This window comes from Haliotis rufescens, unplaced genomic scaffold, assembly GCF_023055435.1.
Source record: "Haliotis rufescens isolate VD_foot unplaced genomic scaffold, xgHalRufe1.0.p SCAF_19, whole genome shotgun sequence".
NCBI lineage: Eukaryota > Metazoa > Mollusca > Gastropoda > Lepetellida > Haliotidae > Haliotis > Haliotis rufescens.
This window is the reverse complement of record NW_025963879.1, coordinates 395,590-410,835: the sequence shown is the minus strand read 5'-3', so window position 1 is coordinate 410,835 and position 15,246 is coordinate 395,590. Positions and strand designations below refer to the sequence as shown.

The 15,246-nt window shown below is 41.5% G+C and overlaps 1 protein-coding gene across 1 annotated transcript; it reads right to left on the bottom strand.

Moving 5' to 3' along the window:
• Positions 1-10,436: 10,436 nt before the first annotated feature.
• LOC124142587 (cytosolic iron-sulfur assembly component 2B-like) lies at positions 10,437-15,146 on the bottom strand. Its single transcript, XM_046511161.2, has 5 exons — positions 14,994-15,146; positions 14,309-14,388; positions 12,619-12,744; positions 11,261-11,306; positions 10,437-10,759 (listed from the first exon to the last, which is right to left on the bottom strand). Exons 1-5 carry the CDS (start codon positions 15,112-15,114, stop codon positions 10,662-10,664), a joined length of 471 nt encoding a protein of 156 aa, XP_046367117.1. The 5' UTR covers positions 15,115-15,146; the 3' UTR covers positions 10,437-10,661.
• Positions 15,147-15,246: the final 100 nt, after the last annotated feature.

Below are 15,246 nucleotides of genomic sequence, written 5' to 3'. Positions count from 1 at the left end.
TGGGAAGATAAAGTGGGGCATGGGAAGATAAAGTGGGACATAGGAGGATGAAGTGGGGAATGGGAAGATGAAGTGGGGCATGGGAAGATGAAGTGGGGCATAGGAAGATAAAGTGGGGCATAGGAAGATAAAGTGGGACATGGGAGGATAAAGTGGGGCATGGGAAGATAAAGTGGGACATGGGAGGATAAAGTGGGGCATGGGAAGATGAAGTGGGGCATGGGAAGATGAAGTGAGGCATAGGAAGATGAAGTGGGGCATAGGAAGATGAAGTGGGGCATGGGAAGATGAAGTGGGGCATAGGAAGATAAAGTGGGACATGGGAGGATGAAGTGGGGCATGGGAAGATAAAGTGGGGCATGGGAAGATGAAGTGGGGCATGGGAAGATAAAGTGGGGCATGGGAAGATGAAGTGGGGCATGGGAAGATGAAGTGGGGCATAGGAAGATGAAGTGGGACATGGGAAGATAAAGTGGGGCATAGGAAGATGAAGTGAGGTAAGAGAAAGTGAGAAGTAGGACAAGGAAGATGGGTTGGGGCAAGGGTGGGATGGGCTGCTGACATGGTATATCTGATTCTTATGACTGACTGATTGAATGAATATACACATTGCTATGTTAAACAAAAGTTGACAACATATTTATTCAACATAACAAACTTGGATATTTTGTTATATCCACAACTATATATGGTGTGCCTATTTATTGTGCTGTGAAGTGTGCTGGACATAGATTAAAACAGAAACAGCTTCGTCACAAACCAGATGTATTTGATATATTGAAAGATTTCTCTCCATCACTACCATTGCATTTCATTTAATACTTACCATTTAAAAGTAAGGAGAATGAAACTTACAAGATGACTCACATCACTCAAATTGTCATCTTCCTGAGGCAATGTCAAATAGTCAACAAGGATCATTTATTAGGTATCTACTTCCACACTCATCCTATTTATTACCTCATAATGTATTGTTAGTCATATGCATCATTTCATCACATTATTCATATAAACTAGGATTAACCATTCAACAACCAAATAATGTATGATTTGAATGTTTAGCATAAAACTAATGATTTTCCATAGTCAAAGGTTCTATATATAAACTGCCAATATTTATTTAATAGTAGTTAATCATCAATATATGTCAAGAAACTACATCCTAATGCATTTCCATATATGATTTTATGTAATCATGATAATTCAAATATTATTTTAGATCAAACAAGACTGTCAGTATTTATCAACTACCTCTGTGTGTTATCTAATCCTGTGGAAGCTCTCTGTGAACACAGTTGAGACATGAGCTGACCTGTTATTGTATCACAATTTGCAGCGCTACGGCTGTCTTAGGTCTATGTTAAGGTATGGGAGTTACGATCGCCTTACCGCTAAGATCACTTTGTACAACAGCACCAAGAGCTTCATACCAATCTCATTCCCAGTTGCCTAGATTGATGCTCATGATATCAATCACTGGACTGTCTGGTCAAGACTTGACTACTTACAGACCACTGTCTTATAGCTGGAATATTGGAGTGCAGCGCTAAACAGCAAACAAATTAAAACAATCTCATTTCTTCAGACCTTTTACTCCAATTCGATGTAGTGAGTGAGTGAGTGAGTTGGGTTTAACGCCACTTTTAACAGTATTCCAGTTATATCAAGGCATGTCAGCTGGGAGGAAAGCCTGAAGTGATGCAAGTCTTAGACGTTTACAAGTACGGTAAAACCCACGAGCACGGGTATAGTGCTGACAAACCTAGGAACATAATAGGGGCAAACAGTGAACCCACAATCATAGGTTTCTGGCATGTCCAAGGGATGCTACTCTGCACATCGAATTGCGGCGCCTTAGACGACTGGGCCACCCGTGCGCCTCCCCCCCCTCTACACACACACACAATTCGATGTAGAGATTCCAGGAGAGAATATAGGTCTCCATCAACCTGTGCTTGTCATAAGTGGTGACAGAGCTTGGTGACTCGGTTTATTGTATGTCAACACATACCCCCATGGATTGATGTTCATGATGTCTATCACTGGATTTTACTGGTCCATATAGCTTGAATATTGCTGTAAAATAACGGACAGTAGCTTTGGTTACATACTGGCAAGATCCGTCTAACCCCATAAAGGGTCCCATCAGGTGAATCCAAAACAAACTGTGACGGCCCAATCGGAATGAAAGAAATCTGGGGTCAAATGTCAGCTTTCTGAAACAAGTTGACTTCATTTCTTGAAAACCAACAATTTACACAAATGTTCACTCCATAGAACACACTTTTGAATGCAAATGCCCTGGTGATCAGAAAATATCCACAGCATATTGCAGCCTTTATTATTCTCCATTCAGAACTGTCCATTTTCATTCGTTTCAAGATACAGAAATCAAAAAGCTGTACTGAATGCTTTACCTCTCAGATTGGCTGACCAGAAAGTTCACCTGACATGGCCTCCAATGAAGGGTTTGTCAGATCTTGAGGTATTGAATCTAGTGAAAGATCAGATTTTAAGACTGGTGGTCACATCAAAATTTTAGACCATTTTGCCCATAGATGATACTTACATCTATGTAGACCATACTTACATCTACATGTACAGACCATACTTTTATCTACGTAGATGATACTATACTAACATCGACGAATATGATGGCATATTCATCTACTAGGTAGACACAATTTTATGGCTAACAACGTCTTTAACACTGTTAAAAGCGACGTTTTGGTATAGATCCTTATACAATTGCATACATGAGTAAGTTATCCTTCTGTTGTCAACACTTACCTATGTTATCCCACTCATGTATGCAATTGTTGTTACTGTTAATTCTCTACTGTTAATCCTCCACCCACTATATATATTCTGTACAATGTCCCTCATTCAGTCTTGCGTGACAACGGTATAAGGATCTATACCAAAACATCGTTTTTACAGTATCAAAGAAGTTGTAATCCATAAAATTGTGTCTACCTTGTCATCCATCAACTTCTAAGTAATGCCTATCAAACAATATATTCATCTCCTATCAAACAATATTACTGTGTATTATAATGATACTCATGATTATGATATATATGAATTAAGTCTATGTTACCATCATCTATGTAGATATTGTTTTAGAATGTGTCACTAATGCATTTCCATTAAAAAAAAATCTCGACACAATATTTTCAAAAGACATTGTCTGGGAACTTAAGATTTTGATTTTTTTATCTGTGTTATTTTGTGTATCCTTGCATTATGAATCTGTCCATCCTTCATTTAAGTGCATGTGACGATGATGCTTCAGTGCTGTGCTTGGTTAATGTATTGCATGTAATCTTACTGAGGATAATGGATAGATACTTGATAATCAAAACAGTTGTGATATTTGTATATAACAAACTGCTGGAGTGACACTGTTATGTATATCTGCTACGTTACTTGTGTATATTTGTGTGAATATATAACCAATTTTGACATGTTGAGAAATAAACTGTTACACTATACACATGGTTATTTGGTTTTGAGACACTGGAGCCCACATGAAAAAATAGCTCTCTTCTTAATGCCAATCAAAGACCTTTCGTAAGATGTACCAATACATCCTGTCCTGATTGTTTGGATATGAAAGATGTACATATCTGTACTTTTGTAGGTGTGTCGAACATTACACCCACTGTTGGCATATGTACGATGTACCCATATATTTGAGGCTCATGGGTCAATACACCCACTGTTGGCATATGTACGATGTACCAATATGTTTGAGGCTCATGGTCCACAACACCCACTGTTGGCATATGTACGATGTACCCATATGTTTGAGGATCATGGGCCACAACACCCACTGTTGGCATATGTACGATGTACCCATATGTTTGAGGATCATGGGCCACAACACCCACTGTTGGCATATGTACGATGTACCTAAATGTTTGAGGTTCATGGTCCACAACACCCCCTGTTGGCATATGTACGATGTACCCGTATGTTAGAGGCTCATGGACCGCTACACCCACTGTTGGCATATGTACGATGTACCCGTATGTTAGAGGCTCATGGACCACTACACCCACTGTTGGCATATGTACGATGTACCCACATGTTTGAGGCTCCTGGGCCATGACACCAACTGTTGGCATATGTACGATGTACCCATATGTTTGAGGCTCCTGGGCCATGACACCAACTGTTGGCATATGTACAATGTACCCTTATGTTTGAGGCTCCTGGGTCAATACACCCACTATTGGCATATGTACGATGTACCCGTATGTTTGAGGATCATGGGCCACAACACCCACTGTTGGCATATGTACGATGTACCCGTATGTTTGAGGCTCCCAGACCACTACACCCACTGTTGGCATATGTACGATGTACCCATATGTTTGAGGCTCATGGACCACGACACCCACTGTTGGCATATGTACGATGTACCCGTATGTTTGAGGATCATGGGCCACTACACCCACTGTTGGCATATGTACGATGTAACCGTATGTTTGAGGCTCCCAGACCACTACACCCACTGTTGGCATATGTACGATGTACCCATATGTTTGAGGCTCCTGGACCACTACACCCACTGTTGGCATATGTACGATGTACCCGTATGTTTGAGGCTCATGGGCCACGACACCCACTGTTGGCATATGTACGATGTACCCGTATGTTTGAGGCTCATTGGCCACGACACCAACTGTTGGCATATGTACGATGTACCCACATGTTTGAGGCTCATGGGCCAGGACACCCACTGTTGGCATATGTACGATGTACCCACATGTTTGAGGCTCATGGGCCACGACACCCACTGTTGGCATATGTACAATGTACCCATATGTTTGAGGCTCGTGGGTCACTACACCCACGGTTGGCATATGTACAATGTACCCACATGTTTGAGGATCATGGGCCACCACACCCACTGTTGGCATATGTACGATGTACCCATATGTTTTAGGCTCATGGACCACTACACCCACTATTGGCATATGTACGATGTACCCACATGTTTGAGGATCATGGGCCAGGACACCCACTGTTGGCATATGTACGATGTACCCACATGTTTGAGGCTCATGGGCCAGGACACCCACGGTTGGCATATGTACGATGTACCCACATGTTTGAGGCTCATGGGCCACTACACCCACTGTTGGCATATGTACGATGTACCCACATGTTTGAGGCTCATGGGCCAGGACACCCACTGTTGGCATATGTACGATGTACCCACATGTTTGAGGCTCATGGGCCACTACACCCACTGTTGGCATATGTACAATGTACCCACATGTTTGAGGCTCATGGACCACTACACCCACTGTTGTCATATGTACGATGTACCCATATGTTTGAGGATCATGGGCCAGGACACCCACTGTTGTCATATGTACGATGTACCCGTATGTTAGAGGCTCATGGACCACTACACCCACTGTTGTCATATGTACGATGTACCCATATGTTTGAGGATCATGGGCCAGGACACCCACTGTTGGCATATGTACGATGTACCCACATGTTTGAGGCTCATGGGCCACTACACCCACAGTTGTCATATGTACGATGTACCCGTATGTTAGAGGCTCATGGACCACTACACCCACTGTTGGCATATGTACGATGTACCCGTATGTTAGAGGCTCATGGGCCATGACCCCTACTGTTGGCATATGTACGATGTACCCACATGTTTGAGGCTCATGGGCCATGACACCAACTGTTGGCATATGTACGATGTACCCATATGTTTGAGGCTCCTGGGCCATGACACCAACTGTTGGCATATGTACAATGTACCCGTATGTTTGAGGCTCATGGACCACGACACCCACTGTTGGCATATGTACAATGTACCCTTATGTTTGAGGCTCCTGGGTCAAAACACCAACTATTGGCATATGTACGATGTACCCGTATGTTTGAGGATCATGGGCCACAACACCCACTGTTGGCATATGTACGATGTACCCGTATGTTTGAGGCTCCCAGACCACTACACCCACTGTTGGCATATGTACGATGTACCCATATGTTTGAGGCTCATGGACCACGACACCCACTGTTGGCATATGTACGATGTACCCGTATGTTTGAGGATCATGGGCCACTACACCCACTGTTGGAATATGTATGATGTAACCGTATTTTTGAGGCTCCCAGACCACTACACCCACTGTTGGCATATGTACGATGTACCCATATGTTTGAGGCTCCTGGACCACTACACCCACTGTTGGCATATGTAAGATGTACCCACATGTTTGAGGCTCCTGGGCCATAACACCAACTGTTGGCATATGTACGATGTACCCACATGTTTGAGGCTCATGGACCACGACACCCACTGTTGGCATATGTACGTTGTACCCGTATGTTTGAGGCTCATGGGCCACGACACCAACTGTTGGCATATGTACGATGTACCCATATGTTTGAGACTCATGGGCTACAACACCCACTGTTGGCATATGTACGATGTACCCACATGTTTGAGGCTCATGGGCCACGACACCCACTGTTGGCATATGTACAATGTACCCATATGTTTGAGGCTCATGGGTCACTACACCCACTGTTGGCATATGTACGATGTACCCGTATGTTTGAGGCTCATGGGCCACGACACCCACTGTTGGCATATGTACAATGTACCCTTATGTTTGAGGCTCCTGGGTCAATACACCCACTATTGGCATATGTACAATGTACCCGTATGTTTGAGGATCATTGGCCACAACACCCACTGTTGGCATATGTACGATGTACCCGTATGTTTGAGGCTCCCAGACCACTACACCCACTGTTGACATATGTATGATGTACCCATATGTTTGAGGCTCATGGACCACTACACCCACTCTTGGCATATGTAAGATGTACCCACATGTTTGAGGCTCCTGGGCCATGACACCAACTGTTGGCATATGTACGATGTACCCACATGTTTGAGGCTCATGGACCATGACACCAACGGTTGGCATATGTACGATGTACCCACATGTTTGAGGCTCATGGGCCACTACACCAACTGTTGGCATATGTACGATGTACCCATATGTTTGAGGCTCATGGGCTACGACACCCACTGTTGGCATATGTACGATGTACCCACATGTTTGAGGCTCATGGGCCACGACACCCACTGTTGGCATATGTACAATGTACCCATATGTTTGAGGCTCATGGGTCACTACACCCACTGTTGGCATATGTACGATGTACCCGTATGTTTGAGGCTCATGGGCCACGACACCCACTGTTGGCATATGTACAATGTACCCTTATGTTTGAGGCTCCTGGGTCAATACACCCACTATTGGCATATGTACGATGTACCCGTATGTTTGAGGCTCATGGGCCACAACACCCACTGTTGGCATATGTACGATGTACCCATATGTTTGAGGCTCCTGGACCACGACACCCACTGTTGGCATATGTACGATGTACACATATGTTTGAGGCTCCTGGACCACGACACCCACTGTTGGCATATGTAAGATGTACCCACATGTTTGAGGCTCCTGGGCCATGACACCAACTGTTGGCATATGTACGATGTACCCACATGTTTGAGGCTCATGGACCATGACACCAACTGTTGGCATATGTACGATGTACCCACATGTTTGAGGCTCATGGGCCACTACACCAACTGTTGGCATATGTACGATGTACCCATATGTTTGAGGCTCATGGGCTACGACACCCACTGTTGGCATATGTACAATGTACCCATATGTTTGAGGCTCATGGGTCACTACACCCACTGTTGGCATATGTACAATGTAACCGTATGTTTGAGGCTCATGGACCACTACACCCACTGTTGGCATATGTACGATGTACCCATATGTTTGAGGCTCATGGGCCATGACACCCACTGTTGGCATATGTACGATGTACCCACATGTTTGAGGCTCATGGGTCACTACACCCACTATTGGCATATGTTAGTGAGTGAGTGGGGTTTAACGCCGCTTTTAACATTATTCCAGTTATATCACGGCATGTCAGCTTAATGTGGGAGGAAAGCCCGAAGTGATGCAGGTCTCAGACGTTTACCACTTCGGTGAAACCACGAGCACGGGTATGGTGCTGACAAACCTTGTAACATAATTGGGGGAACCGGGATTCAAACCCACAATCATAGGTTTCTGGCTTGCCCAAGGGACGCCATGTTGCACAGCGAAGCATGGCGCCTTAGACGACTGGGCCACCCGTGCCCCCCTATTGGCATATGTACGATGTACCCATATGTTTTAGGTTCATTGGCCATTGTTGGCATATGTACGTATGTACCCATATGCTCTAGGTTAGCATAGGTTTTCAGCAACCCATGCTTGCTGTAAAAGGCGACTATGCTTGTCGTAAGAAACAACTAACATGATTGGGTGGTCAGACTCGCTGACTTGGTTGATGCATGTCATAGTATCCCAATTGCGTGGATCGATGCTCATGTTGTAAATCACTGGAGTGTTATTGCTTGAATATTGCTAAAAGCAGCATAAAACCATACTCACTCACTCACGCAAATAGAATTTGCTTACTTTCCCACTTGGGACACAAACAAAAAACCTTGTTTCACGTAAATATTTTCTCGCCTGGCTGAGGATGAATTATGCACATACTTACTGGTGGCAGAGCATTAACATCAGTGTGGAATTGATTTTAATTTGTCTTTAATTGAAAAAAATATTATGTATATCTACAATTTTACCTGAATGAAAATATTTCATAGCTCTTAGAAAAATAATGAATTTCACATTTCTTAAAAAAAGATCCACACTGCATGTCAGCATGAGGACATTTGAAGAAGAGAAGTATAACTCGGACATTTTACTTCTTTAAACCACTTCACAGATTGCATTTCCAATGTAGTACCATAGAAAAACAAGTTGAAACCAGTTTTGCACATGTATTCAATATTTAATATAACAACAGACAATAAAGTAATATGGATGGCCCTATCAGGAACACCAGAGGGGGTCATGACACGTGTATGTACTGGTATTAACTTTGAAGTAGAGTCCAGAGTGAGTGAGTGAGTTTGGTTTGACGCCGCTTTTAACAGTATTCCAGTTATATCACGGCATGTCAGCTTAATGTGGGAGGGAAGCCCAAAGTGATGCAGGTCTCAGACGTTTACCACTTCGGTGAAACCCACGAGTAGGTGTATGGTGCTGACAAACCTAGAAACAATCGGTGTGAATCAGGATTCGAACCCACAATTACAGGTTTCTGGCATGCCCAATAGACCCAACTCTGCACAGCGAATCGTGGCACCTTAGACAACTGGGCCACCCGTGTCCCCAGGAGAGTCCAGAATTGAACTGGGGTTCAACAAATGAATCACTGATAACCATCCTCCAAGTTTTATTGGTATATTACATATGACATGTTTACTACGGTATGTACAAGACAGTCATTATAAATCAATTATATACTGTACATATCTTTCTTTTTCTCCATGATGCGGGACATATTTATAACAAAATGATAAGATCATTTGTAATAATAAGATTTGATTCATGACATCAAAAACATTTTTATGACCAGCCTGGACTTTTGGCTATGAAAATCTGTGAAAACATTAAATTGTTCTGGCTGAGTCATCTTCCTAAGGCAAGGGAGTTAACTGACTGTAAAGTCCAGTTTTCACCCTTGCTGATCCAGGCTGGATCTTCTGGGCTTGATCGTAGCGCCACCAGTGGCTGTTAGGAGTTATGTGCCTTTTATGTCCCTCCTATTTACCAATCAGATTCCACCTCTCATACCAATTGCATTTGCTTCAAACAAAATGGTGGCGCCCAGTGAAGACGATCTACTCAATAATCAAGATCTATATTGTAATAACACGGGTCTTACCCTGCAAAGTGCATCAAATCATGTGAGCACCTTGATTAAAATCATGAAAAGATTTGGAAAATAACTGTTGATGCCAAGTTGACGGTACACATGCTTTGTAAATCCTGCAATCAACAGAAATCTACACTGCAGTTCATGAACTGGATGTCGATTTCATTACACGATTTTGATTGGACTGGACATACTCGCTAGTCCAGCCAAAGTATGACTCCATAATTCCAGCTTAGTTAGGCAAGGGTGGAAACTAGACTTTAATAGTCAGTTAACTCCCTTGCCTCTGGAAGATGGATCAAAGCAAACATTTACAAAATTAGCTCAAACCATAAACATGTCCAAATGATCATATTAATTTCCCTAGCAATGAGAAGCATGTCATAGTTACGGTGAGAAACTAACTTATTTGCACAGAAAACACTGAGATTTCCATCCTGATATTCTTTCTCAATCTCATCATAATCAGATGCCTTACTCCGTAACAATACATTTCTGCATGATGATCTGACAAAAACAACAAACACTACAACAATGTGAAAAAATTCCACAGAACATGGAAATGTCCTCGTTTTGTGTGTAGATGTCATAGTGTATCAAATACTCACAATACATTAATGCCACCTTCATTAGTTTGCATTCAGAACTACCCATTTATGTTCGTTTTTGAGATACAGAAATCAGGTTTGCAGCTTTGAAGGCTCCTCTACTGACTGGCTGATTAGAAAGTGGAGGGTTTGGCATGTTCATGCAAGAGATATGGAATTGGAGCAAGATAACAACGAGACAGTTCCTGTCCGTGCTTATCTCCGTGTCGCCAGACACTGGTTGACCACCTCCAGCAAGTGAGAGTTCTCCAGGGCCGCTGCAACTCTCTCCTTGTCCGCCAGCTGCTTGTTCACTGAAATAAACAAAGTCCTTCAGTCACACTGATCAGAATCTGTCAGTAGTCCCAAGAACCAGCAGAAATAGATTGCTACTGCTCCTGTTGGGTATCTAGTGGTCCTGACCAAAAGATGGTAAGCTTATCTAGAGCTCTGTGTACAATGAAGCGAGACACCCTATCTGTCTGAGATATTATTCCAAAGAATTGCCAAGGAACGTGTTTCCAGTGTTTGAATTAGCTACCTGCTTGTCGAGTGTAGCTAAATGATGGACAGCTGAGTAATAATAAACTATTCAATAAAATGAAATTGTGGATGCCATCCAATTCCTGACTGAACAATACAGGTGGATCCAGGACTTTGAAAGACTGTGCTCTCTAAGTTACAAAGGGGGAAAAACATGATAGGTTTGCATGTTAGGGGTCTGAAGAAAACAGGAAGAGCAACCCCTGCACACAAATTCCTTATCCACCATCCATCCCAGTGTAGGGACCTGGAGGCAAGCTCGGTGAACATACCTGCCTCCTCTGATGCATGTGTTCCCGGTGTAATGCTCACGTCAACCTGCAAATCAATAAAAGGACAAGGTAGGATAAGAGTCAGTGTAGGCATTCTTGATTTGACAACTTTTTTAAGTTGGGGAAAACCGTGAAATATTGGTAAGACATTTATCAAACATGTTCAAATAGATGTCAGTTTGCCTCCTTCTTTCTTTAATACACTTGCAAGTTTTGGACTTCTGACATGGTCAACTGCTAAAGCCCCACATTTTTTCGTTTCATGGGCCCACCATCCCACGGTCTTAGAAAAAAAATAAACATAAAAATATTCCTGCTAGTAATATAGAGCCTCTTATACAAAATAAAATGTTATAATTTTACATAAATTCCATGTCAACTTAAGCAATTCAACAGCCCATTCAGTTTTAACTCCATGGCAGAATAATTGACATTTATTTTTACTTTGACCAACCTTGTGTGAAAAAGCTGGAATAAATCAGTGAAACACAAAAGTAAAAATGTGTGTCCTAAGCAAGGCCCAAAAAAGTGAAGATGGCCAGTTTTTTAATTCTAATTATGTGCGGGTGACAGACCCAAAATGATTTCTGTTTTCATCCACACCTCAGAGAATCAGCTTGGGTCAAAACCTTGCTCACCCACAGATAATAGAAAAATCCTCATGAAAACCTCAAGCCTTGTTGTTACATTTTACCCTTATGTATTCATTTAGTGGTTTTACATAAGTCCCAGGCATGCATTTGTTGAAATCAACAAAATCTAATTCTCATTCATATGAGGACCACCTCCGTGGTCCATTGGAAGAACGTTTGCCCAGAGAGCGGAAGGTTGGATGTTGATCCCCGGCTGTGTCCCACCAAAGGACATTAAATGATGGTACTTGTTGTTACCCTGCCTAGCACTCAGCATTAAGGGGCTAAAACAAAGACCAGAGTCCGTATACTGGGTCTGAGTGGGGTATTCATGTTAAACTGTGGCATGGTATCTCTGTGGGCTAGCATTATAAAATCGGCATTAGTCCGGATGAGTATAAGTAGCCACACATACACATGCATGCACGTCGCTATATAAATGCAATAATCTTGAACGTGACGTTAAACCCCATTTTCACCTCACATGGACCAAAAAGAGTCCCTATCATCGCAATTTAGTGGTCCCTTAAAAGAAAAAAGATACCACAACTAGTAAGTAATGTATTTTGGCAAGTGTACCGTCTTGTATTGATACAGAAAAAAATGTATGGTATATCATACCATCACATGAAAACTCAGATGCACTGGTGTACCAGTGTATCATTTCAATCCTTTATGGTATCACTACCATGTTAAAATCAAATGACTGAAGTCTCTGTGACCCACCTTAAACCTTGCTGGCAGTGACCTGATGAGCTTGACCCGGATGGACAGCCCGATGAGTGTAGCCATGCTGCAGTGGGGGATGGTCGGGGTGAACTCAATCTTGACCGAGTTGTCCCGGTCACTCACCTAAGGGTCAACATGATCATTTCTTAATTGTGTTATATGTGGTAAGTTGCATGTGATGCATGGAGTTGGTATTGGTGTAAGGAGCTAGAGTAGTCACATGACCTAACATGGCGACTTCCATGGATTCGTCGCGAGATATCATTCATTTGTTGTATCTCCGCCTGGCATTATGCTCCAATTGGCACCCCTTCCGATTGATCAATGTACACAAGACTTATTTATTCGTGTATAATATGTGTTATATGCATTCTTTATTTATGGGAAATTAAATTCTGGAAAAATATATGTCGCATATAAACATTTCAAGCTGTCAGCATAAACCACGAAATTTACAATCTTTCAACTCTGTTGTTTTTCACCAAAATATTATTCTAATAAGAGCCCCCTATTTCTAATTTTGAGAGCACCCTGGGCGCTTATTATGTTGAATACGGTAGTAGACATTTGCCATGTTTAAGGGCTTTGCTATATGTTTTCATTATAAGGACTAGCAGACGAAATGGAAGTTTCTACTGCTGATTTGTTGAAAACAGGTGGTTCATTAGAAGGTACCATGTTTAGGGTATATTTCTCGTCCAGACGTTTTATGAGCGAGTCTTTAGACTGTCATAATTCACATTTACATATAATAGTAAACAAATCTTAATAAATGTTGTTTTGACAGTATATAAATGAGAGAAAACACTTCTAATCAGTTTTGGTTGAAAATGTAAAACCCTCAGGGTCTGAATAGCTCTCCCTCTCAGGTTTTATGTTTGTAACCAAAACCTATGAGGCGTGTTTTCTCCAATACATCTGTACTCATGATCGTATTGATGATGAGTTTCACTTGGTTTTGTTCCGATTAATAGAATTTCACTTTTCAAAATTAATGGTCAAATGGTAAATTAACATCTCCCTCCCTCCCAAGTCCATATTTCTATGGACCTTTATTTCAAACATGAAGAAGTCAAAATCATGTGTTCATGGCTATATCATATAACTCAACAATTGCCCACAAGATGTACATAAATTAGCAAAACTTTAGAATTTGTCATAATAGTTATCAGATATCTTATTAAGAATGAGAACTGGACTTAGTTTCAACACTTGTATGTTTGGGACTTTTAGCAATACTACATAAATGTAAGGATAACATATGTCGAAAAGGCTGGTTTTGGAGGTCTATGGAAGTATTTTATTCATATTTGACCAAGTGACCCAAGTGAATTTTCTTAGGAGATGCCATCTAAGACAGTGTATAAAATATGGTTCAAAATTCATCTTAGGTAACGGACATGCTCATTGTTACATTTCTTCTTGAAATTTTTAAATCTGCCTTGTTTGATTGGTTTAGCCATTCTCGTTTTCTTGAACATGTTGAAAAAGCCAGTCAAAGAAGTGTAAGAAAGAAACAAGGCTTATATAATGTCAAATCACTTGAAAATGTCTGATACTTTTTACACATCAACACAAAGTTTTTCGTAAATTTAAGACCAGACATTTCCAGCATGTCAAGATCTATATTTGCAATCCATAATTGTCCAGACCTAAATTATGCCTTGATTACCACATAATGGCTTACTTGAACTCTTGACTCCTCCACGACCTTCAGCTCTTCTAGAGACAGCGGATGTTCAGGGTCATTAATAATGCGAATAAGATGTGGTCCAGTTAAGGAAGAATGGCAGTATCTCAGATTGTTCAGGGGCATTGCATACAATATGAATAAAAAAAACTGTACTAAATTCTTATTCCTATAAGCATTACTACACTAAAATAAGCTGGTGCCAAATTGGTAACCAGTAAGTTGAAAATGATGCTGCTCCTACTGGCCGAGTTATTTGATTAGTTCCAGCCTTGGATCATACAAGAATGAACGAATAAATATAGCTTTACGCTGCATCAGCCATTTTCCAGCTATTCGACATTTGTTTTGTTTGTTGTTTAACGCCGCACTCATGGGATACGATAACATGCAATGATGCATCAACCATGACAGTGAGCCTGACCACCCGATCACGTTAGACCAGCTATTCGAAGATTTACAAGAAGACACTCGTATCGTTGATGAATCGTAATAACAGAACCTACTAATCTTTATATTTATATAATAGTTAGGTGCTGTCATTAATGTAGATCTACGATATGAGTGCCTCATTGATTCGTTGATTACAGATCCTTTCATGTTGATCGAAAACCGAACAATTACTGTATTGGAGTCAATTATCTTCATCAGTACCATACAACAGAAATAGTTTAAAGGATATCAAACACCTCTCTGGTGTCTATTTCATCTACTACATTCTCGTCTTCATTTTCGGGCAGAATATCTCTGTCCTTGGCGCTTTGATAAACGACGGGGTTCGCATTGTCAAGGTCCCCGGCCATTTTGAAATACAAAAATTACAAATTGTAAATGAAATAGGATTGTTTTGCGTTTCGTAGAAAAGATCAATAATCACATAATGATTGCCTTAACAGTAGACGAAGCCTTCATAAAGCGATTTGTGTACACAGGGA

Coding starts and splice junctions, on each gene's coding strand:
- LOC124142587 (XM_046511161.2), bottom strand. CDS start 15,114: ATGGCCGGGGACCTTGACAATGCGAACCCCGTCGTTTATCAAAGCGCC. Junction 12,745..14,308: donor TGGAGGAGTCAAGAGTTCAA/GTAAGCCATTAT, acceptor GTTGACCCTTAG/GTGAGTGACCGGGACAACTC. Junction 11,307..12,618: donor CACTGCCAGCAAGGTTTAAG/GTGGGTCACAGA, acceptor ATTGATTTGCAG/GTTGACGTGAGCATTACACC.